The 25,869-nt window shown below is 40.4% G+C and overlaps 1 protein-coding gene and 1 long non-coding RNA gene across 6 annotated transcripts in view; one reads left to right on the top strand and one right to left on the bottom strand.

Annotated features, from left to right (window-relative positions):
- PAXIP1 (PAX interacting protein 1) overlaps positions 1-9,254 on the top strand; it is a 59,331-nt gene extending 50,077 nt beyond the window's left edge. For all 3 annotated transcript variants that reach the window (XM_055115552.3, XM_055115553.2, XM_055115554.2), the window contains 5 exons: positions 4,948-5,048; positions 6,138-6,272; positions 6,364-6,439; positions 6,524-6,588; positions 8,781-9,254. In XM_055115552.3, the coding sequence (XP_054971527.1) occupies positions 4,948-5,048; positions 6,138-6,272; positions 6,364-6,439; positions 6,524-6,588; positions 8,781-8,792 (389 nt within the window). In that variant the 3' untranslated portion in view covers positions 8,793-9,254. The remainder of the gene's footprint in view (positions 1-4,947; positions 5,049-6,137; positions 6,273-6,363; positions 6,440-6,523; positions 6,589-8,780) is intronic.
- LOC129398373 (uncharacterized) lies at positions 767-24,899 on the bottom strand. 3 transcript variants are annotated; one of them, XR_010112814.1, is made up of 8 exons: positions 24,148-24,897; positions 23,891-23,959; positions 8,321-8,914; positions 7,826-7,943; positions 6,458-6,589; positions 5,178-6,311; positions 4,861-5,053; positions 767-3,656 (listed from the first exon to the last, which is right to left on the bottom strand). It is a non-coding gene; the product is annotated as an uncharacterized LOC129398373 (long non-coding RNA). The 3 variants fall into 3 exon arrangements; XR_010112813.1 differs by having other exon boundaries at positions 767-5,053; positions 5,178-6,358; XR_010112815.1 differs by lacking the exon at positions 7,826-7,943 and having other exon boundaries at positions 767-5,053; positions 5,178-6,589; positions 24,148-24,899.
- Positions 24,900-25,869: the final 970 nt, after the last annotated feature.

Genomic DNA, 25,869 nt, shown 5'->3' with positions numbered 1-25,869 from the left:
CCAGAAAAATAAAGATACTTAAGATTGCTGTTTATAGCAAAGCTAGAAGTAAAGTTACAATTTTATGATTCTGTATATCTAAGGCAGTAAGACTCAGGAAAGAATAAATCATTAATCTGAAGAAAAGACTAAATCCTCAACTATGATATTCAGGCAATTCTTGTCATACAGGTAGTTATGCTCTATAAAGTTGCACAGACACTGAGTTAGTGAATGCTGTACTGTAGTCTCTGGGTAAACACGGGGTTAGGTTCCTGAGCGCCTCTGTTCACTACATTTTCATGAGCCAATCATATATAACCTTGTTTTATGTGTGTTTCTGTTTAAAGGTACCTTATTCAATGTATATTGTTAATTCATTGACATTGAACTCATGATCCACAGCACTGTAACTCACGCCTGCATGAAGCTTCCCTGAGACACATATTTTCTCCATAAGGCACATCACTGCCTTCTTGCACTTAGGGCTGTGGACATTTTAAACAGCAAAATCACCAACATAAAGCACACAAATTTGAAAGCAATAGCACTAAATAGATCACAAAAAGGATGCTTATTCACCATTTCAGCTGGAACAGGAAGGCAAGGCATGGCCTTGTTCCTCCCGGCTAGGAATGTTCATGTGGGTGACTGAATCTTTTCCAGTCCACGTACGTCCACAAATGGCCACCAAAGTGCCACAGACACTGATTGTGGGTTCATAAATAAATTTCAGAGGGGAGGAAAATTAGCAAAGAATCTGTGAAATAATGCGGCTCGCATGTACTAAGTGGTATTTAGAAATTTTTTTAATTGAAATTTTGAAAAATTTTTGACTCTAAAAGTATTAATGAAACATAAAACTTAACAATGAAGGCAGAAGAAGAACATAGTAGAAACAATTACTACAAACATTTTAGCTTCCAATTTCATATAATGTTATACAGTTTAGAAGGAGATAGTCTATTCGTTAATAGAAATAGTAAGTGTACTTTTTTAGCTTCTGCTGTGGGAGCATGGCATACACCAGCTTGGGTGGTGGGGAAAGCGGGTCTGTAATGTTCCAGCCTCTGGTTGGCTCCATCGGCTGCTTTTGGGCAACACCCAGCTTTAAAGATCTTTTTTGTTACTTTCTGACTTTGCTTATTCTTTTTCTTTTCCAACCAAGAACATGCTAATTCTTTGAAAATTAGTTTGCCAAGCAGCCAATTTAGTGAATGACAATTTACTTAATTTTTCAAGTTTCAGTTTGTGAAAATGTGGTTGTTTTATCTGTATATAAAGTTTACAGTTCCTATTTGATGGGAAGTTTTGGTTAACTAGCTTTTATTTCTTTATGGCACTGTTAATAAGTATTTGCTGTGTTGCTCTCTGAGGGTTAGAAAGTGGTTGTTATAAACATTTAATATTGAGAAAACATTTCATATTTTATCTTCCATATTTTAGGATTTCCTAAGAGAATTTTTCCAGTTTATAATTATTGTTTTTTAAAAATAGACAATTTTTAGGGCAGTTTTAAGTTCACAGCAAAATTACAGAAAGTACAGTGAGTTCCCATATACCCCAGCCCATACCCATGCACACACACCGCCACCCCCACTACAGTCACCATCCCACACCAAAGTGAAATGTTTATTAACTGTTAATGAAGCTACATTGACATTTGGGTCATAGTCACCCAAAGTCCATAGTTACATTAGGGCTTACTCTTGGCCAGTCACCCAAAGTCCATAGTTACATTAGGGCTCCCTGTTGGCCAGTCACCTGAAGTCCATAGTTACATTAGGGCTCACTCTTGGCTAGTCACCCAGAGTCCATAGTTACATTAGGGCTCACTCTTGGCCAGTCACCCAAAGTCCATAGTTACATTAGGGCTCACTCTTGGCCTTGAACAGTCATTGGGTTTTAACAAATGTGTAAGGACATGATTTTGCTTTACAGCGTCATATGGAGTTGTTCCACTGCCCTGAAAATCCTCTGTGCTTCACCTACTCATTCCTTCCTGCCTGCTGACCCTGGCAACCACTGATCTTTTATTCTTTCTATAGTCTTGCCCTTTCCAGAATGTTACATATTGGGAATCATACAGTATATAGGATTTTCAGATTTGCTTTCTTTGCTTGGCAATATACGTCCCAGCTTCCTCCATGTCTTTTCATGGCTTCATAAAGCATTTCTTTTTAGCACTAAATAATATTCCATTGTCAGAATGTATCTGTTCAGCCCCTCACCTACACAAGGACATCTTAGCTGATTCTAAATTTTCGTAGTTATCAGTAAAGCTGCTAAAACATCCATGTACAGGTTTTAGTGTGGACATAAGTTTTCACCTCCTTTTGGTAAATCAACAAGGTTGCAATTGCTTGGTCATATGGTAAGAGTATGTTTAGCTTGTACGAAACCGCCGGGCTGTCTTCTGAAGTGCCTGTGCCATTTTGCATTCCCACCTGCAGTGAATGGGAGCTCCTGTTGCTCCACATCCTCCTCAGCATATGCTGGTGTTAGTGCTCTGGGTTTTGGCCATTCTAATAGGTGAGGTCCAGGTTACTTCTTATTTCTTTCATGGATTGTGTCTTTGGTGTTGTATCTAAAAAGTCATTGCCAAACTCAAGGTCCCTTAGATTCTCTCCTGTGTTATCTTCTAGGAGTTTCATAGTTTTGCATTTTACATTTAGGTCTGTGTTCCATTTTTGGGTCAGTTTTTTTTAAAAGAGGGTAAAGTCTGTGTCCAGCTTCCTTTTATTGCATATGGATGTGCAGTTGTTCCAGCATCATTTGTTGAAAACACTCTTTTCTCCACCTGTGTTGGTAGGTGCATGTTTTTGGGATTTTATATTTATGTGTAACTTACATAAAATTTGAGACATCAATATTATAATCAATTTCTAGGATACTCATTTCTTTTGTACTTCCATGAAAAGTTTAATGTTCAGGTTGAGTCTTTACATTGCTACTACTAAGTTAACATAACCCTGTTTGAAAAAACCAAAATCTCAATGTCTCATCTGTGACAGGATCGTCTTAGCTGTATTACTGTATTTTTCAATATTACTTTCTTTTCTTTTTAAGACAGAGTCTCACCCAGTCTGTTGCTCAGGCTGGAGTAGAGTGGTGCCATTGGCTTACTACAACCTCTGCCTCCTGGGTTCAAGCCATTCTCCTGCCTCAGCCTCCCTAGTAGCTGGGACTGCAGGCGCCCACCACGACGACGCCTGGCTAAATTTTTTTGTATCTTTTAGTAGAGACAGGGTTTCACCATGTTGGCCAGGCTGGTCTTGAACTCCTGACCTCAAGAGATCCGCCCACCTCGGCCTCCCAAAGTGCTGGGATTATAGGCGTGAGCCACCGCGCCCGGTGGTGTTTTCTCTATCATAAACATTAACTATTCTTGGTGATCTCACACAAGTTCTTCAGAAGGCATATCAGCTTTGAAAGTAACACTTCAAATATACCATCTCATGTGTAACAGTACTTTTTTTGTTCCTTTTTTAATTCATCATTTTTTGTTTTTCCAAATTTTAGACATTCTTTTTCTCCTTTCACCTAAAAAGCAGCCTTTCTATCTGCTGGTTGACTCAGGGATTGATTTTGTATTTCTGGCCGTTGGTGAACAGATCCCTGCATTTCTGTCATGATGTGGTTGCTCCTGCCCAGCAGTCAGCAAACTGGTCCATACGCTGAAAATGGTTTTTACATTTTTTAAATATTGCTTAAAAAAGAGAAGAGGAATATGCAGGAGAAATAATACATAGCCCACAAATCCTAAAATATGTATCATCTTGTCAACCCCAGTTTGCCAATCCCAAATCACTTTTCCTTGTTTTCTGCTTTTGATGTATATATTATTGGGTTTGAGCTGCCTTATTATGCTGTATGGTTGGTAGGAAATGGCGGCGGAGGAGAAATGGTTTTCTGAATATGAGGCATATTTATAGGAAGATTGAAACATTTTGTGATCTTTAACTTTTGACACATTTCTTAAAATGTTGCTATGAAAACTGAAAATCTGTCAATTATTAATAATTGTCAGAAGTCTTTAAAAATTGATAAAATTATCCTTTATAAATTGCTGTATACTTTTATATACTTGAATGTGTGTTTGGTAAATCTTTAAAGTTTGGTAATTCACCTAATTGATTATGAGCCAAATGACTCCAATGTCCTACAAGTCCTTGAGGAGTTAGTGTATATATATAACATATATATATAATATACACTTGGATGGGATTATTTGAAACTTGTCTTTCTAGGACTGGAGATTTTAACCTGAGATCTGCGGGCTTGGAAAGTTGGTGAACTTCCTAAAATAGTGGGGGGGTAAAGAGGGGAGGAGCAGCTATGGGAAGAGGGTTCATATTTTTCAGTAATTTTTTTTTCTTTTTTTATATTTTTGTTGTTAAAAATATATATATTACTATTATTTTGAGACCAGATCTCACTTTGTTGCCCAGGCTGGAGTGCCGTGGTGCAATGATGGCTCACCACAGCCTCGAACTTCCCAGACTCCAGCGATCCTCCCACTTCAGTCCCCCGAGTAGCTGGGACTACAGGCACATGCCACCATGCCAAGCTGATTTTAAAATTTTTCTGTAGAGATGAAGTCTCACTTTGTTGCCCAGGCTGTTCTCGAACTCCTGGCATCAAGCAGCTTTCCTTCCCCGGCTTCCCAAAGTGCTGGAATTACAGGCATGAACCACCACACCCAGCCCGTTTTTTTCAAGAGTTTATGACCCCAAATGGTTAATTACCACTGATCTAGGAGAAAAAATACCTGCCTGTCTTTTTGGTCTGGCTGTTTTTAGAGGGAAGTAAATGAAATATAATGGTGACATTTAAATATCCAAAGGCTGTACAGGTAAATGTAGCTGTAATATTATGTACCTGAATATGGACGAGAATTTTGTGGGTCACACTTGCCACACTTCACGTGTCCACACTTTTCAGAGTATGTGCTGTTCTGTTTTCCAGATGAGCAGAACTACATTCTCCGAGATGCTGAGGCAGAAGTACTTTTCTCTTTCAGCTTGGAAGAATCCTTAAAACGGGCACACGTTTCTCCACTCTTTAAGGTACACTTTAAGGGAAAAGTAAATCAGTCCAAGTAAGCATAACACACGGACCTGCTCAAGGGAACTACCAGGTGATTTGGTGGGAAGTGCGCCTCCAGGGGAGCTGGGCTCACCCTGCATCCCATTTACCTCTTGGCTTCCTTCTTGGACATTGCCACTGGAGGTCTTCCTCCTGTGAACCACAGCACATCTCTAGAGAACTTTTCTTTACTATAATGTTTAAAAATAAGTACACAAATTTAATAAATACGTCTATGAGAAATAAGTTATTCAAAGAATAGGTTTTTGAGTAATTGGTTAAGAGGCATGTTCATTTTTCTGCTTTTAATAAATCTTTAGAGGACATTGCTTACTTCGTACTATTGTCAGTAAATGTATATTCAGCTGGAGAAGATACTTGGGAAAATATTCAGTGTGTGCATAGACATAATTCAGTACTAAAAGATTTTTAAATGTTAGATAAGTGTTAGAACAGCTAGGAATTTTTTTTGTACCAAAGAACTAAGTAAATCAATAAAGATAATCGGTTCTTTAACCTTCTTAAGGAGTCAACAGGAATTAGAAATTATTTGCAGTTTCAGACAGAATAGTATTTTGTGGTATCCTCAGGAGCAATCTTGTTAGATAATTAAATCTTAAGCATCAATATCATTTCCTGCTCTGAGTTCAAATAATATGGAGAAAATAAAGAAAAGGGATATAAGCCAGGCAGCATGCTATGCCAGAGGCTGTTGCTGGGCAGATAAGTGTGGTGAAATATAATGCTGATTTAAAATTGTATAGAAATTGTGAAAAATATTTGTAATATTCTTGCTTATTCACAAAACACTTTGTTTTAGGGACTTAAGTTCTGGTTACTTTAAATCATCTTCAGGTATACTTAACATGTGAAAATGCTTACATTCCAAATTTACATAGCTAGATTCCTCTTCCACTTCAGATTGAGTGCTAGTAGGAGAATAGTACCTTCATAATGTCATAAAATTTGAAATTTTGTCAAAAATCTCAGGGCAGAATCTATGAAAATTATGTACTCTAAAAATTAAAGCATTTTAAGAACATAATACATATATTTTCATTTAATTTTAGGCAAAATATTTTTACATCACACCTGGAATCTGCCCAAGTCTTTCTACTATGAAGGCAATTGTAGAGTGTGCAGGAGGAAAGGTGTTATCCAAGCAGCCATCTTTCCGGAAGCTCATGGAGCACAAGCAGAACTCGGTGGGTAGAGTGGAGTCCGCCAGCGAGTCCGTCATTGCCCTGTATCACATTCAGTGTTCGGTCACTGAGAAACTCATTTTCTTTTCCTTAGAGTTTGTCGGAAATAATTTTAATATCCTGTGAAAATGACCTTCATTTATGCCGAGAATATTTTGCCAGAGGCATAGGTACGTTTCCCCGCTTACCTGTGTGAGTATGTGTGCACGCACAGCAGTGGATCTCTAACAAGTGTCTCTTTCCACCCTGTTCAGATGTTCACAATGCAGAGTTCGTTCTGACTGGAGTGCTCACTCAAACGCTGGACTATGAATCATATCCTTTTCAAAAGAGAATAAAAAGTAGATGGGTTAGATATGAAATGGATTTCCCAGGTTAATAAGGCAGTACCTTTCCTGTTTTGTAAGCCATTTTTCCTTTCTTTGCTATTGTGATTTATGCAGTTAACAATTATTTTCTCTTCAGAATATTCATTTGAGTTGCTAGTAAAAATATTCTCTTAACTTACTGAGAGTTCAGTTTTAATAGGTGATGTTAATTAGGATCTATACTGTCTAGTTTATGGAGGTATTAAAGAATTTGACAATTAGATAAAATAGAAAATAATTGCAAAAATAAATATATGTTTCTTTTTATCAGCTCACCTTTGAGTTTGTAGTTTTCCAAATGAAATTTAGTTCGTATATAGTCTTTGTACTCAGGAACTTTGGGATGGGAGATAAATTACTACTAAATGGAAGCGGCAGAATGAATACTTCATCAACATGTCAGGAAAATGCAAAGGTCAGTCTTTAGAATATTGACACCTAGGCTTTTTTCTATTTCAGACATTCAGGAAAAAATAAAGCTCATCATCTGTTATTTGAATTCCTTATTAAAAATCTCTGAATTATTATTTTAATGTAGGAACAGCCTATCAGTGAAGCAAAACATGCCTTACAGGTCCTTATGGGAAAATTCTGTTTCCACTTCCGTTTCCCATTGCAGAGCACCTTCTCTCAGGGCTGTTCTCAGGACTTCTCCCTGGGCCTCCTGCAATGAGGCTGGAGGGCCGAGCTCCTCTTCTCTGTGAGGGTGGGAGCCTCTGCCGCCTCTGACCAGTGTCAACCTCAGTGGACCTTTCCTTAAGCAGGGGAATTTTGTGTTTGGGATAGGACTGCTTCAGTAAGGCACAGAGGTCAGAATGATACCCATCCTTGCCGAGTTTTTTTCTCTTCGTGTGTGCCTGTTTCATCCAGGTAATTACATTTAAGTATATTTACATTTAAATACACTGACATTCATCCAGTTAATTACATTTATCAAACATTTTCCTCTTAACGCTAAAGAGCTTATGGTTATAATAGTAGACAGAAGACCTTGATATCACTGAGAGAAAAGCACTTTTAAGAAGTAAAATTTGGCCGGACGTGGTGGCTCATGCCTATAATCCCAGCATGGGAGGCCAAGGCAGGTGGATCACCTGAGATCAGGAGTTCGAGACCAGCCTGGCCAACATGGTGAAACCCCGGCTCTACTAAAAATAGAAAAAATTAGCTGGCCATGGTGGCAGGTACCTGTAATCACAGCTACTTGGTGAGGCAGGAGAATCACTTGAACCTGGGAGGCAGGGGTTGCAGTGAGCCAATATCGCGCCATTGTACTACAGCCTGGGCAACAAGAGCGAAACTCTGTCTTCAAAAAAAAAAAAAAAAAAGAAGTAAAATTTGCCTCAGTCCCAGAATCCAATGTCATGTTTAGCCATAAATAGCCTGTCTAGTTGGAATGAGGCTTGGTGCAGAAACCCTCTTACCATTCATACCAGAGCTTGCTGTATTCCATACCGCCATCTATTAGAAAATTATTGTAGGAGCTACTGATAGGAATGATAAGAGGCCTGTTAAATTTTTACAGATATGCTATAAGCATTTGGTTTTTATACAACATGTACTCTTGCATTTTTTCCAGACTTTTTCCTAGCATTCATGTGTGTATTTGTGAAAGCCTATTCTACACTACATTTACTTTCAGAAGAAATTGCTTTAAAAGTCATACAGACTTATGAGTATTACCTTGGGGGCCTTTTTTCATATCCATAGCTTGATGAATTTTGCCCAAAGTGGACGGTTTAGAATTGCAGAGGTCAGTACCTGCTCCTGCAGGTATAAGTAGGAGTCAGCTATTTGTGGTGGGGCTTTGGGGATGTCAGCTTTTGGGGGTTGTGTGTTGTACATGTTAATTTAAAGGACATTTCAGCTATTGCTGGGCCTCAGTTCTGGCCACGTGGTGGATACCTTGCGGAGCTGGCACAGGTGCTGATGTCCCTGGGCTGAGCGAGCCTGTGTGTCGGGGCTGAGGGCCTCCTGTGATGTGGGTATGCAGCAGAGCGACTGGTTTGAATGGGTAAGAAAGAGGCTGTAGCATTCCTACAAGGGTGTCTCTGAAACTGGGTGATGAATGTTGGAACCCTTGGTTTCATGTTTTTCTTTTGCCTTGTGTTTGAAAGTCGTTTTCCTCAACAAGCCTACATATAAGTTTAACTGATGGCGTCTAGGCTGCCGTGCATGTCGACTCCTGTGGTGCGGGGCTGGCTGTCTGGCTGGCGAGGAGCTGCCGCGCTTCCTTCACATGCTCTTGTTTTCCAGCTGCTTTCCTGGGGGATCAGACTGTGAAGCAGGAAGACAGATATAATAAATATACTGCATCTTTTTAAGATGTGCAATTTTATTCTGAGGAAACATAAATTATGTTTTGTATTATATGACTTTAAGAGCCCACATTAGGTTTTATGCTTCATTTGCCAGGTTTTTAAATGTTTTCACAAAACTGTTACGGGACTTCAACTAGAAATAAAATGGTGTAAATAAAGACCTTGCTATCTCTAAATTATGGATGTTAAAGATTTGAAATGTTTTGTACTTTGATTATTTTTATTTCTTATACTCTGTTTTCTTTTATATTGATATCTTGCCCACATTTTAAATAAATGTACTTTTGAACTTAGAATTGAGTAATCCTTTATTATTCCACATTTTTTGCATAACTTATAATTTGCATCAAACCGGATCACATTTTAAGTAATTTCAAGACAAAATATTTTCCAGTCAATTTTTACCTCAAGAAATAATTTCTAGAAGCCAGCCATTTTTTTGTCACCGTAATAAACTCCATCCCAGGCAGGGGTGGCTTCAGATTATTTTGCAATCACTAAGCACAGGCGCAACCGGTGAGAACCAGTGACGCTACGGAACTTGCATCCATCCTGCTTCTTTCCAGACCCTGTTGCAGTACACGTCCTGTCGGATCATAGGTGTGATAAAATGGTAGGAGACCGCCTGTTTATTAAAGATGAGCAGGGCAGTAACTGCTAATATCTTTAGATCGTGCTGACCAGTGCTGTCGCAGACATTCAGAGCTGTTTTTTAACCAACATTGTGCCTCAAAATATGTCTATTTTTAAGCTTATATTTTTGTGCCTAAATAAACTTAGATACTGACTTATCTTTGAGTAGATGTAGAACTGACCTTTTCCCCTCGTGTACCACAGGTAGAATTGGTGTTGCTATAAAATATTTTAGATTCTGTAGAATCCTGGCAGTGTGGAAGCATTTCATAAATCAGAATAGAGTTTTCATTTGCAAAGTATTCAAAGTACTTCCCTACTACTTAGAAGCTTGAAGGCAAGTGACAATCATTACAGAATAAATGGGCCTTCTGGGTAGAGTATAATGCGTCTGTTTAATCTTTGGTGGAGACAGGGTGTTTATATAACTAACATACAAATATGACTGATTTGATTAACCTTTCAATTAGTGCTTTTTTTTCTAAAGCTGCCAAGAAATGATCCTTAAAAACTCCAGGAGCTGTCTAAAGCCAACTGGCTTGCACAGCTGTTAAGCATTGATTTGGTGACTAAGAGGGACTTAGATGAACATATAAAAATAAAAAGATTTCAAGTAAATACTTCTTAGAAAAAAATGATTAGATCGGACAAATTATTTCTTACATGAAAATCTCATTTAATCCTATTTTCATCTGGCTCGGTGTCATCTAATAGAAATATAATGGGAACAATGTGTAATTTAAACATTTTTAGTAGCTACAATAAATGTTTTAAAATTAGTTTTAATATGTAGACAATACATCCAAATATTGCTTCTGCCAGAAGTAATCAATATTTTTAGAAATTACTGAGATATTTTACTGTTTGAGGGATGCCAAGTCTTTAAAATCCAGTGTATATTTTACACTTAGACAACATCTCAATTCTGAAATTTTCATTGGAAGTACTTGATCTGTTTAGATTTCACACCACTTAGAGTTGAAAAAGGATATTATGTATGTTTATATACTCAAATTATTCAAAAGATAGTTAAGTGTCTTCCAATAACTGAATTAGTGCCAGTTTTGAAGTTAACATAAAGTGCAATTAAAAATGGAGGTCCTTCCCTTGCACTAGGTACTTTTCCAGCGTGCAGTGACCAGGGGTGGCTGATCACTGAGAAGATGAACAGCTGTCCATCACCGAGCTGCCACCTCAGTATACCCTGAATTCTGTAACACTGGCAAGTAAGAATGGCAGGCAATGTGAATGCCAATGATGAAGACATAGATAATCCATCCAAATCATCCCAAGATTGTTTCTTTGTGGAGGATAATTAAAATTATCTACCTGATAGCTCACAAAAAGTGTGTTTTTAATCTATCTGCTAGGTATTGAGAGGAAACTTGGAAGAAATACTGCGTATCCTAGCTCTAGGAGTTTAGTCTCATTAGGAAAAGTTAAACAACATATGTCAATCTAGCACATATTTGGTAATTTAAGGAAATATTTGAATAGTAATAGCTGCACAACTTTAAGAAATATTTTAGCATAGAAAGTAAGTTAAATGAAGATAATTGTATCCTCAGCTCTTTAAACCTCAGTGCTGCTCCCCATGAAGCTCTCCCAAATTACTTTGTTGAATTAAAAAATAAGTGCATAATTACGTACTAACTTTGTAGAAAGTTTAGCTACCTCCTGAAATGAACCACATGTGTCCCCGAAGAGTTTCTCTCGCCCACCGCCCAGCCGCTCCATCTCTAAACTTCAGTGTTGCTGGGCTTGCTCCTCAGCCGATTCCACCCTCTAGGGGTGCAGCTAAACACAGGTCACCTCTCCTTATTTCCAAGGTTTGTTCCTCCAACTGCAGAGCTGTTCATATCTACCTCTCCCCATGCTCACTGTGTTCATTTCTTTTCCTCTTGTAAATGTTAGCAAGGTTTTACATTTGTCTCCTTTTCTCCAGTCGCTTTCCTTTCAGGTTGACCTCTGTACTGTTCCAGGAGTAATTTTCCTGAAATAAGATTCTGTTTCTCATATTAATGCTAAAAAGAAAAACAGAGTCCAAGATGAGATGTTTCACATCTTTTTTTTTTTTTTTTTTTTTGAGATCGAGTCTCACTCCAGTGCTAGCTGGAGTGCAGTGGCATGATCTTGGCTCACTGCAACTTCCACCTCCCGGGCCCAAGCGATTCTCGTGCCTCAGCCTTCCAAACAGCTGGGACTACAGGTGCGTGCCACCACGGCCAGCATCTTAATCTCTTGTAATGTCACCATCCCACCCCCTTACTCCCATTAGTCACATGGAATCAGTTGTGATTACCCAAGCTTGCCAAACACTTCACAGGCCTCTCTCACTTTATATGCTATCTCTTCCTATTAGAAGAACTCCCATTCCTATCTGGCAAGCTTTCCCCTCATTTAGACTGTAAGGCCCTCCTGATCTTTATAAACATTCTTTCTAGTTTCCTCCTTGTGTCCTCAGCCCTCTCTGATACAATGGAATAGATGTCTTAGAGGTGAGTGGTTACTTGTTCGCACTCTGTTTCTCTCTGCTTTAATGAAGCCTCAGAGACAGATTGAGGCCTTCTTCACCTATGTTATCTGTGGTAGGTGGAATTATAGCCCCCCAAAGATACCCTAGACCAGCAGCCCCTTACCTTTTTGGCACCAGGGAGTGGTTTCATGGAAGATAATTTTCCCATAGACTGGGTAGGGGTTTAGGGGATGTTTCAGGATGAAACTGTTCAACCTCAGATCTTCAGGCATTAGATTCTCATAAGAAGTACACAACCCAGATGCTTGGCATGTGCAGTTCACAATAGAGTTCGTGCTCCCATGAGAATCTAATGCTGCCAGTCATCTGATACGAGGCAGAGCTCAGGCGGTAATGCTCACTCACCCACATCTCAGCTCCTGCTGTGCAGCCCAGTTCCTAACAGGCCGTGGACTGGTACTGGTACGTGACCTGGGGGCTGGGGAATCCCTGTCCTAGACCTAATCCCCAGAACCTGTGGCTTCTATGTTAGCTTAGTGGCAAAAGATACTTTGCAGGTGTGATTAAGGTTGAGGACCTTGAGATGGGGCGATGAGCCTGCATTATCCAGGAAGGCCCAAGCGAGCCATGTGAACCCCTCACAGTGGAAGAGGAAGGCAGAATTATCCAGGAAGGCCCGAGTGAATCACGTGAACCCCTCACAGTGGAAGAGGAAGACAGGAAAGTGGTTTGGAAAATGGAACCTTAGTCCTACAGATGCAAGGAACTAAGAGTGATTTTATTCCAATGAGACTCCACCAGACTTCTGACCTATAGAACTGTAAAACAATAGTTTTTAGTTGTTCTCATTTAAGCCACTAAATTTGTGGCAATTTGTTACAGCAGCAATAGAAAACTGACAGTATCCCAAATTTTTGTAGATTGCTTGGCATTTTATAGGCATTTGCTCAAAATGTGTTGAACTAATTATCATAGAGGGAAAATAAGGAATAGTTTAATTTTTTTGTGGGGGGAGGGGATACAATAAAAACTATTCCAGAAAGATTAATTTGAAAGTAGACACAGTGAAGGCAGGTAAGTGAACAAAACATGTTGGATTCACCTCTATAAGAAGTAGTAAGACCTGGAATTAGGATAGACTTAGAGAAAAAGGGGGTGTTTCAAAGGAAAACAACATTGCTTTGTTCATGATTTAAACTAAAAATTTTACATTTGGAGAAAAGAAATTAGTGATAATGATATAAACAATGAACTTGGTAAGGCAGCCAGAGAAAATTTTATAGTGAAATTAAGGCTGCAATTTGGGTAAGCATGTAAGCTGAGTTCCGTTACTGGGGAGTTATCATAGTGGCATTAGGTAATTGTAGGTCAACACTCCCTAATTACCCTTTGTACTGCCAAGGACTGGGGCTTGAAGACCAATTCTCAGTGGTCAGTGGAAGATATCAAAGGAATGGTTGGCAAGGTGAGATGAGAATTTTGATGGTATGAGACCTCAAGTGTTCAGGGAGACATTTGTATCTCTGGCAATATGGTGGGCAGCTACCTTGACTAGTTATCCTTCTGATAATTAAAAATGCTGACCTTAGATATAGAAAATAAACCCATGAGCTGGCAAAACAGGAGTACTCAGGCCAAGAACTAAGTAAAGATGAAAACTCAGGGACTAGCTAAGCACTGAGGCCATTGCCTTGAGAGCATTTGTCCAAGCAGCTGAACTTGAGTTTCACAGCCTCACTGTGGAGAAGGTAAGTGTTCAGGACCTGCCCAAAGTGAGGAGTCAAATAGAAGATCCTCCTTCCCTAAGACTGGAACCCCAAAGGGCTATGCCCTAGGTATAAATATGAAATAGAAATAAACATAAATCTGCCCCCTGGGAGTCACTGCCAGTCTTGAACCTTAGGGCTGCTGCACTAATTCACAATACGTGGATGGTCCAAAAACCCTTCAAGCTCAGAATTTAGGCTAGTAGCACCCTAAAGCAATTGCATAAGGAATTACAAATCCTCCTTGGAGATACCCCCCTCCCCATCTTGGACTAAACACATACTTATCCCACAGAGAAAATAGCAAGGAAGCAAGGCATCATGAACAAAAATGGGCACACACCAGACACAGAAATAGGAAATAGAGCCACATAATTTGGAATTATGAGAGAACACAACAGAGTTAATATCTCCTGAGGCAGGCTTAAAATATTAGCAGGAAATAAGAAACTATGAAGAATGACCCAGCAGATTTGAAAAATATCAAAAGCAACATGTAGAAATAAAATATAATTAAAATATAAAGCTTAATGGGGTAGTTCACAGGTGACATGATCTTATATGTAGCAAACCCTAAAGGTATGTAGAAACCCTAAAGATACCACCAAAACAAACAAAAACACCAACCTGACAGAACTAATAAACCAGAAAATACAAAGTCAACACGAAAATCAGTTGTGTTTTTATATACTAACAATGAACAGTCTGAAAAGGTAATTAAAACAATTCCATTTACAATAGCATTAAAAAGAATAAAATACTTGGGAATAAACTTAACCAAGGAGGTGAAAGATGTGTATGCTGAAAACTACAAAATATTGATAAAAGAAATTAAAGAAGATACCAATAAATGGAAGGACATCCCATGTTCATGGATTGGAAGACTTGATATTGTTAAGATGTCAATACCAACCAAAGCAATCTATGGTTTCAATGCAATCCCTATCAAAATCTCAATGACGTTTTTTCCAGAAATAGAAAACTTGACCATAAAATTCACATGGAATCTCAAGAGTGAACAGCAAAAATAATCTTGAAAAAGGAGAACAAAGTTGGAAGTCTCACTTCCTGATTTCAAAATATTGTAAAGTGACAGCAATCAAGACAGTATGATGTTGGCATAAAGACTTATTGACCACTGAAATAAAATAGAGAGTCCTGAAATAAACCTTTGCACATAGGGCCAAATGATTTTTGGCAAGGGTGCTAAGATTTTCAATGGGAGAAAGGACAGTCATTCTAACAAATGCTACTGGAAAAAACTGGATACCCACATGCAAAAGGATGTTGCTGGAACATTACCTTTCGCCATGTGCAAAAATGAACTCAAAATGAATCAAAGTCCTAAAGCTAAGAACTAAAACTATAAAACTCTTAGAAGACAACATAGAAAAGCTTCATGATATTGGATTTGGCAATGACTTCTTGGATACAACACCAAATGCATAGACAACAAAAGAAAATATAAATTGGGCTACACCAAAATGTAAAATGTTTATATATTAAAAGACAACAGAGTGAAAAGGCAACCCATCAGATGGGAAAGAATGTTTGCAAATCATATATCTGATAAAGGATTAATATCTGGAATATATAAGGAACTCCTATGACTCAACAGCTAAGAATCAACTTAATTAAAAAATGGGTAAGAGACTTGAAATAGACATTTCTCCAAAGAAGGCATATAAATGGACAATAAGCACATGAAAAAAAAGAAAGCTCAGTGTCACCAATCATTAGAGAAATGTGAATTAAAGTCACAATAAAATACCACTCCATGTTGGGAGAAAGGCTTATGGGGTGCCTGCATAAACTGGCCATAAAAATATGAGACAATAAGTTGCGGAAAGCCGCAAGAGGCCTCTGAAGAAGAAAGCCTTCTTATAGCCACTATGTTCCCATGCTCTGAGCAAGACTTGCTCTCTTATCCATAAACACTGTGTTCAAGGAGAAAGACACTCCTATGAAGCATTAGAATGTGGCTAGATATGCAGGCTCCTAGTTAAGCCTGCTCCCAACAAGTAACTAAAGATATACTATTTGAGCACAAAGGAGATTCACTTAAACCGCCACTGCTATACATTACACATATAACACACTGTCTGCCTTTCCCCATTTCACCCCTGAACCCCTGCTTCTCAGATCTAAGTGATTGTACTCAATAAATAGTGTGGAAACCAGAGCTCTGAGCCTTTTGCAGCCTCCACATTTTGCACTGGCCCCCGGCTCCCCACCTTTCACTCTTAACTTGTCTCTTCTCATTCCTTTGTTGCCACCAAACTTTGGGTACCCGTGGGTGGCATTGAGGCTGGACCCTAACAACTCCACACTCATTAGAATAACTACTGTCAAAAAAAAGCAGGAAATAACACATGTAGGTGAGGATTTGGAGAAATTGGACATGTGTGCACTGCTGTTGGGAATGTAAAATGGAAAACAGTACAGCATGCCCTCAAAAAATTAAAAATAGTATTAACATATGATTTAGCAATCCCACTTCTGGGTATATACCCAAAACAATTGAAAGCAGGGGCTCCTCAAGATATTTGTAAGCCCATGTTTATAGTAGCAGCATTCACAATAGACAAAAGGTGGAAGCAAACCAGGTGTTCATCATTAGATGAATGAATAAACAAATGTGTTCTATTCATACAAGGGCATATCATTCAGCCTTAAAAATATCATTCAGCCTTAAAAAGGAAGAAAATTCTAACACACACTACAACATGGATGAACCTTCGAAATATATTGCTAAGTGAAAGAAATCAGTTACAAAAGGCACATAGTGTATGATTTATTCTACACTTCAAAATATAATGCTAAGTGAAAAGGCAGATAATGTATGATTCCACTTACATGAGGTTCCTAGAGTAGTCAAATATAAAGACACAGAAAGTAGAATGGTGGTTTCCAGGGGCTGGGAGAAGCATGGAGAGTTATTTAATGGGCATAGAGTTTCAGTTTTAAGATGAAAAAAGTAATGGAGATGAGGTGGTGATGACTGCACAACAATGTGAATGCACTTAAAAGTAACAAACCTGTACACTTAAAAATGGTTAAATTGTTAAGTTCTGTATTGTGTATATTTCATCACAATTTAAAAACAAGGAAATGCAGAGCACTAGTTTAGCCAGTGAACTGATGACAAGGAGGTTGGCCAAGGGGAGATTCTGTTGTGAATTCATATTTAGCTCTTCCACAGGACTTTCTTTAAACTTCTCTTAAACCTTGTGTTCAAAACCTGATATGGTCTGTCTTTGTGTCCCCACCCGAATCTTATCTTGAATTGTAACCTGAAATGTAATCCCCACGTGTTGGGGCAGGGACTTCGTGGGAGGTAAATAAATCACAGGAGCAGTTACCCCCATGCTATTCTCATGATAGTGAGTGTGTTCGCATGAGATCTGATGGTTTTATAAGGGGCTTTTTCCCCTTTGCTCAACACTTCTCCTTTTGGGCACCATGTGAAGATGGACGTGTTTGCTTCAACTTCTGCCATGATTGTAAGTTTCTCGAGGCCTCCCCAGCCCTGTGGAAGTATAAGTCAAACCTTTTCCTTTATAAATTACCCAGTCTCCAGCAGTTCATTATAGCAGTGTAAGAATAGGCTAATACAGTAAATTGGTACCACAGAGAGTAAGGTGCTGCTATAAGGATACTCAAAAAATGTGGAAGCAACTTTGGAACTGGTAATAGACAGAGATTGAAACAGTTTGGAGGGCTCAGAAGAAGACAGGAAAATGTGGGAAAGTTTGGAACTTCCTAGATACTTGGAGGGTTCAGAAGGCAAGGAGATATGCGAAAGTTTGAAACTTCCTAGAGACTTATTGAATGGTTTTGACCAAAATGCTGATAGTGAGGTGGACAATGAAGTCCAGGCTGAGGTGGTGTCAGATGGAGGTGAAGAACTTGTTGGGAACTAGAATGAAGTTGACTCTTGCTATAGTTTACCAAAGAGACTGGTGGCATTTTGCCCCTGCCCTAGATATCTGAACTAGAGAGGGATGATTTAGGGTATCTGATGGAAGAAATTTCTGAACTTTAGAAATTTCTTTAGAATTCTGTTTTAGAATTTTGACTTCTAAAGCAAAGCATTCAAGAGGTGACAGAGCATAAAGTTTGGAAAATTTGCAGCTTGACAATGCGGTAGAAAAGAAAAACTCATTTTCTGGGGAGAAATTTATGCCAGTTGCAGAAATTTGCATAAGTAACGAGGAGCCAAATGTTAATCACCAAGACAATGGGGAAAATGTCTCTGGGGGATGTCAGAGACCTTTGCAGCAGCCCCTCCTATCACAGGCCTGGAGGCCTAGGAGGCAAAAATGGTTTCATGGGCCAGGTCCAGGGCCCCCCTGCTGTGCGCATCCTGAGGACTAGTTGCAATGCATCCCAGCTGCTTCAGCTCTAGCTGCGGCTAAAAGGGGCCAAGATACATGCTCAGGCAATTGCTTCAGAGGGTGAAGCCCCAAGCTTTGGCAGCTTCCACATGGTGTTAGTCCCTCAGGTGTGCATTAGACAAGAATTGAGGTTTGGGGACCTTCACCTAGATTTCAGAGTATGTATGGAAACGCCTGGATGTCCAGGCAGAAGTCTGCTGCAGGGGTGGAGCCCTCATGGAGAACCTCTGCTAGGGCAGTGCTGAAGGGAAATGTGGGGTCAGAGCCCCCACACAGTGTCCCCACTGAGGCATTGCCTAGTGGATCTGTGAGAAGAGGGTCACCATCCTCCAGACCCCAGAATGGTAGATCCACTGATAGCTTGCACCATGCACCTGGAAAAGCCAAAGACACTCAAAGCCTGCCATGAAAGCAGCTGGCGGGGGGTGGGGGGCTGTACCTTGCAAAACCACAGGGGCAGAGCTGCCCAAGGCTGTGGGAGCCTACCTCTTGCATCAGCGTGACCTGTATGTAAGACCTGGAGTCAAAAGAGATCATTTTGGTGCATTTAGGTTTGATGACTGCCCTATTTGATTTCAGAGTTGCATGGGGCCTGTAGCCCCTTCATTTTGGCCAATTTCTTCCATTTGGAACAGGCGTATTTACCCAATGCTTGTACCCCCATTTATCTAGGATGTAGCTAACTTGCTTTTGATTTTACAGGCTCATAGGTGGAAGGGACTTGCCTTGTCTCAGAAGATACTATGGACTTAGGCTTTGGGGTTAATGCTGAAATGACTGAAGAGTTTGGGAAATCATTGGGAAGACATAATTGTGTTTTGAAATGTGAGAAAGACAAGATTTGAGAGGGGCCAGTGTGTATAATATGGTCTGGGTCTGTGTCCCCACCCAAATCTCAGCTTGAATTGTAATCCCCACATGTTGGGGGAGGGACCCAGTTGGAAGTAATTGAATCATGGCAGCAGTTACCCCCATGCTGTTCTCATAATATTGAGTGAGTTCTCATGAGATGTGATGGTTTTATAAGGGGCTGTTCCCTCTTTGCTCGATGCTTCTCCTTCCTGCTGCCATGTGAAGGACATATTTGCTTCACCTTCCACCATGATTGTAAGTTTCCTGAGGCCTCCCCAGCCCTGTTGAACTGTCAGTCAATTAAACCTCTTTCATTTATAAATTACCCAGTCTTTGGCAGTTCTTTACAACAGCATGAGAACAGACTAACACAAAACCCAACATCCACATATAGAATTAAATAATAGGCCAATGTACCTCTGTGTATGTGTGTTACTGTGTGTCTGTGTATGCTTTTTTTTCTGTGTCTTTTATTATACTAAAAAAAAATTTGGCCTAGAAAAGATTTAAAATTTACCATGGTAAAAAATAAAAACCACCAGCCATAATGCCTGGAGAAGGATGTGTGAACTGATGGTGGAGGGCCCTCCAAGAATCTGTGCCTCCATAAGAGAAGGGACGTAGCATAAGCTGTCAAAATCCACTTTTTCAGAACTCTGGATATTAACAATAGGATTGGAACAATTCAGAGTGTTTGTTAAAGAAAATGGCTGAAACTCAGTAAACAGCAGGCTTTGTGGAATTTTAACTTTGCCTCTTCCCCAGTCCCACCCCCTCAACCACCATCAGCTCTGCAGCAGCTTGAAAAACAGCAGCCTTGGAACTGTGGTAGTAGTGAAAACTAACAGCCTAATGGACGGACTAGAGGGGCAGGACAGCTTCAGAGCCCCAAAAACCTCATTCCCAGAGAATCATCAATCTTTCTCCTGGGCTGGCAGCTCCTATTCAAGCCCCATTCACAAGGCTCACCTTTATTTGACCTGATTCAGATCTCCCAGTGAGGAAAGCCCCATCCCCAGGGTGTTTGTGAAAATCAATCAGCACTAACTGTTCAACATCCCAGCTGTCAAAAGTGGTGGTGCCACTTAGGGCAGATAAGAAATTGGATATAAAAGGCCGGGCATGGTGGCTCACACCTGTAATCCCAGCACTTTGGGAGGCCAAGGCGGGAGGATCACAAGGTCAGGAGATCGAGACCATCCTGGCTAAAATGGTGAAACCCTGTCTCTATTAAAAATACAAAAAATTAGCCAGGCGTGGTGATGGGCACATGTGGTCCCAGCTACTCGGGAGGCTGAGGCAGGAGAATGGCGTGAACGCAGGAGGTGGAGCTTACAGTGAGCCAAGATTGTGCCACTGCACTCCAGCCTGGGTGACAGAGCGAGACACCGTCTCAAAAAAAAAAAAAAAGAAAAAAGAAATTGGATATAAAACTTACAAGGAAAGTCTAGGGACAGAGATATTCTTAGGGGCTTTGAAAAGCTCCAACTTATTCCTGGGGGATTAGAAGGCCTCCTGTGTGCACGGCTGCATGCAGGCCCAAGAGAGACCAGGAAGGCCCTAAGTACTTACTCCAGTGGCTCTTGAGGGTCTGATCAAGCAGGAGTGAAGACTAAGGTGGAGTTGTGAATTGCAGGGACATTGAAGACATACCCTAACAAACAGCCCATGAGTAAGGGGAGGCTTATTGGTTGAAGGCATTTAAGGAATTCTCTGTCCAATCATTAGCTGACCACTAAGCTAACCAAGTAAATACTTTAGTGGCTGCACACAAAAAAGAATACAGACTTTACAATACCAATCCAGAAACATCACTAAACAAATAAACCACCACCACAACAGCAATCACAAAAACAGCAACAACTCTAATTTCCAGAGTCGATATATTATTTAAAGTGTCTAGTTTTCAACCAAATAATTAGGAGACACACAAAAGAACAGGCAAGTATGGCCTATAAACATAAAAAAGTAGTCAAAAGAAATTGTCCCAGAGTAAGCCCAGATGTTGGACTTATTAGACAAAGACATTAAACCAGGTATCAAAAACATGTTCAAATAAAATAACTATGTCTAAAAAAATTAATGGAAGATATGAAAGTTATTCCACACCAAATAGAAAAAAAATGTCATTTGGAAATTATAATGAACAATAAGAACATTTTGTTATATATATTCAATAATAAATCTATCTATCTATCTATGTATCTACCTACCTATCTATCTATCTATGTTGGACCAGCAATTCTATTTCCAACAAAAATGTGTACACATATTCATCCAAAGACATGCAGCAGCCCCAAACTAGAAACAATGTTAAATGTCCATCTACAGTAGAATGAAATAAATACTATTATAGTAATGCAATAAAATAGTATAATAACAATAAAAAGAAATGAACCATTGGTACAAACCACAATACAGATGAATTCCACTGGGAGAATATCGTACAAAGAAGTTAGACAGAAAGTAGAAATACATACAATATGACTTCATTTATATAAAGTCCAAAACAGGAGAAACCACTGACAATACAAATCAGAGTTTTAGTTACTTTTGGGGAGGAGTGTGAGATTAGTGACTAGTAAGGGTGCATACATAGTTTCTGGGATGCAGGCAATGTTTTCTTCACATAGTTGGTGGTTACATGCGTGTAGTCACTCTGTGATAGTTCATACAATGCTATAATGTGTATACTTTTCTGTTTGCTGTACTTCAATAAACAGTTAGTTAAAACAACAACAAAACACTTCTGTTTCTAGTATCTCAGGAATTGGAAAATTACAGTCCATGGGCCAAATCTGGCCACCTGCTATTTTTGGAAATAAAATGCTAATGCGACCCAGCCACACTCATTCATTTACAGATTGGCTATGGCAGCTTGCATGCCACTACAATGCAGCGTGGATTTCATGGCCTGCAAAGCCTGCAATATCTACTACCCAGCCCTTTACAGGAAAAGTTTGTCGACCAGTGCTCTAGCCAGGCCTTGCTCCCATTCTTCAAACTGGCTCTTTCAAGCCTTCGTTCTCAAACTCAAATGCCAATCAGACTTTTTTTTCTCCCAGCAATTTTGAAGTAGGACACAGAAACTGACTGGGTTAGGTGTTGTAGAGAGCAAAGCTGGGAGGTCACATGAAATGGAGGGCTGAGGCTGCCATGCGTCAATAAACACGATAGGAGGTGTGCAGTCTCACGTGCAGAGAGGAGGGTGAGTCAGGCCTGCAGGGCACAGGCAGGAGACCAAGAGCTCTGCAAAGGTGCTGAGGAAATCAGAGCGGGGCATCCTCCCTCTGCTTTCCAGGACTTGGGAGGCTCAGTCCTCTATTCCTGCAGCTAGTGTCATGAGCTTTCCCCAGCACAAACCCCAAACCCTTATCTTTGTAGTTCTTTGAGTGGCACGCCTTGTTACTGATGATCGCTAAGAGGAACATGGTGTTCTTCAGGCTGGGGAGAGGGCTTGATGCATCATAGTACATGAGGAAGGCAGTGCTCTCCAGCCAACAATAAACAAATAAAAATTAAAACATGGATGCTTTGGTTGCCAAGAAGAAATGAAAAAGTAACATTAAGATTCAAAGACTTTTTTTTCATATCAAGACCCTCAATAAAAACCAATTTCAGCCAGGCATGGTGGTGCGCACCTGTAGTCCAGCTACTCAGGAGGCTGAGGCAGGAGGTTCGCTTGAGCCCAGGAGTTTGAGTCCAGCTTGGGCAACAGAGTAAGACCTCTTCTCTAAAATAATGAAAAATCTAACAATGAAATTTTGAAAACTTTCAGAATTATTTAATCTGATTAGCCTAATCTGTATATTGAGATTAGTAAAGGTAGGTTTTGTTTTGTTTTCCAATCAGGAATATCCTCGCCTCTCCATCCCCCCTGTATATACCTGGGAGCCTGAGAATGTATTTTAGTGCTACCATGGGAGGAAGGAGAAAGAATGACTAAATGGTTCATAAAACCAAACAAACCCTGAAGGTTCACGCCATTCTGCCCAGTGGGCCCTGTGGAACTTCGTGGGGCTTGTGGTTTAGGCTTCAGAGCTTTGGGGCTTCTGGGGTTTCTGTCTATATTATTCCTGCCTGGATGACATAGTGAGGTCTTCACTGCTGGAGAAGGGAGGGCTGGTGGGCCAGAGGGGAGACCCTGCAGAGGTGTGCAGTGTCCTTCTCTGCTGTTCATCTCAACCCGCTGTGTTAGGAAACCAGGAGGAAGCCCTACCTGGAATGAAACAGGTGCCTAGAATGAAGAGGGTAAGGACAACAAGGTTTAAGACTGTGACACCTGTTGCTTAAGAGACGCATTTAGGAGTGTGGCATGTAGATCCCAAATGTCCGTTTTGTAAAAGTTGTTGTTATTGTTTCACTTTTGTTGTTGTTGTTGTTTGTTTGTTTTGAGATAGAGTCTCACTCTGTTGCCCAGGCTGGAGTGCAGTGGTGCAATCACAGCTCCCTGCAGCCTCAACCACCCTGGCTCAAGCACTCCTCCCACCTCAGTCTCCCGAGTAGGCGGGGCCACATGTGTGCACTGCCATTCCTGGCTAAGTTTTCTTTTAATTTTTTGTAGAGACAGGGTTTCCCTATGTTGCCCAGGCTGGTCTTGAACTCCTGGCTTCAAGCAATCCTCACACTTCAGCCTCCTAAAGTGCTGGGATTACAGGCGTAAGCCACCACGCCCAGCCTGTTGTTATTGCTTTGAAGGAGTTCAGGAAATGCCACCCCCATGGCACTTGGGAGTGCTGATCCCTGTGAGCTGAGGGCACTTGGGAATCAGCGGATGCAGGCAGAGGTTTCCTCTGAGCTCCCCTTACCTGCCTGAAGACGGATCCTCCAAAAGGAACCCAGCTGTCATGAATCGCCTCCCCAGGAATCTCGTCAATCTGGGAAGATTAACACAGATCACAGGAGAGGACACTGGAGGTGACATCAGCCCAGATGACTATCACCCGTTCTCCCGAAGGCGGCTCTGAGATGTTTACGACCTCAGAGACATTTCATCCACAGAGCAGCACAACCTTTACTCACCAGACAGTCCCTCCCCAGGCTCTCCCATCACTTGTGTTCTCACCTCCCCTGGAAGCCCCGGGAACTTCGAAGTAGGCTTCCGTGGACTCCTGCCACTTCATCAGTAGCTGGGGCCCTGGTACCAGCACAAACTGCTTGCATCCAACTGACTTCACCAGACATACGGGCGTCTTTGGTAAGACCGCTCTCAGGTTTTGAATCTCCCAGGTTTGGGCTGAGATTCAGATTTTATTTAAGTAAATGAATTTCATGCTCAGTGGGGCTGATATTGAAGCCGCCATTTAGGGCTTTAAGGCAGGAGTTTGGCGTCATTTCTCTAAAGATTCTGCTATTGGCAGGTTTGTGGTTTCACTTTTCTATTAGGTTAAGTTTTCGTTCGTCTTACTTGCTCGTTTGTAACCTTTTCTCTCATTGGACATTTTACTTGCTCAAGTTTGTAACCTTTTCTCTCATTGGACATTTTTTACTTGCTCAAGTTTGTAACCTTTTTTCTCATTTGACGTTTGGTTAAAGAGAAAGCAGTTTTCTTTTTAAAAGGAGAAAGTGAATGTTTGTGGCTTAAGCCAAATTTGTGGCTTTAAACCAGACAGGCTTTGGATCTTGGTTAACATTGAGATTTAAAGTTTCTTCTTGAGTGACCAAAAATTTGTAAAAGGCTTGGAATGAGGACGTGATAAGCTGAAAACAAAAAGCACTCTTTCTCCCAGCTGAAAGGCACCTTAGGCAATGGAGGTAACACAAGGGTGTGGAAGCTCACAACAAACCCCAGAGAAGAACTCACAGGGAGAGCTGCTTAACCCCCGGGGCACACAACACACAAGGGGTTCGTCACCCAGTGCCTTGAACTCCCAGAAATGTCTGGGTTTCTCTGAGGTAGGTAAGAGGGAAGAAGCTACTTGTAGGTGATACCTCCAGGAATAATCCCTACTAAGCAGCACACTGGACCCCAAACACTTTTCCCTTTTAGCCTTTGGGCATTTTAAAAGAGAATCCAAATTATGAGCAATTATCCATCTATAACCAAGCCCTCATTAAGCAATGCACCTTTGGAAACTCCAGCGGGGTTTATGTACAAGACTTATGGCGCCACCTCCTGTCGATAGTTGGAGAAATGGTCTTATTTGACCTAAGAAGATCCTAAATTACAATGATCAAAGAGAATTATCTTTGAAATAGCTAGATTAGTTTATTTATATGCACAATTTTAAAAAGCCAGCTATGGAATCAAATAAAATAATTAAGAGAGTTACTTCCAATGGCACCCAGAAGCATCCAAAAGAGGTTTTGACAGAATTCTTCCCTGAGAGGAAGAAAATAAAAAGCACTCTAAAACCATTACTGAATTTTTAAAAACACTGAAATGTCTTCTTCTCTCCCTGCTCCCCTGTCTCTCTAAGCCTCCTTGTCAGAACTACCCAGCCCTGATTGACCTTCTCCTCCTCCTCCTGCCCCTCCTCCTGCTCCCACTGGTTTGGCTCCATTTCATCCAGCATCTGGTAGAGGGGAACCTGCTTTATCAATCATGATCAAACTTACAGGCATAGTTAAAAGAATTCCTTGATCTTCACCAGGTTCCTATTGGTTTTGCTAGGAAATTCGAATTAAATATCCAAGCTTATGACCCTAGTTATTCTGACTTCTAGCAACAGATTCACATGTTAGTAGCAAAAATTAAAGCTAAAGGCTAGCTAGACAAAGCTCACTGGAGAAATCGTTAGGGATCTTCATAAATGTTCAGAAGAGGACCATAGACAGGCTTGAAGAA

The sequence above is a fragment of the Pan paniscus genome, chromosome 6 (assembly GCF_029289425.2).
Source record: "Pan paniscus chromosome 6, NHGRI_mPanPan1-v2.0_pri, whole genome shotgun sequence".
Classification (NCBI taxonomy): Eukaryota; Metazoa; Chordata; class Mammalia; order Primates; family Hominidae; genus Pan; species Pan paniscus.
Note: the sequence above shows the minus strand (reverse complement) of the source record. Positions and strands in the feature narration are given on the sequence as shown.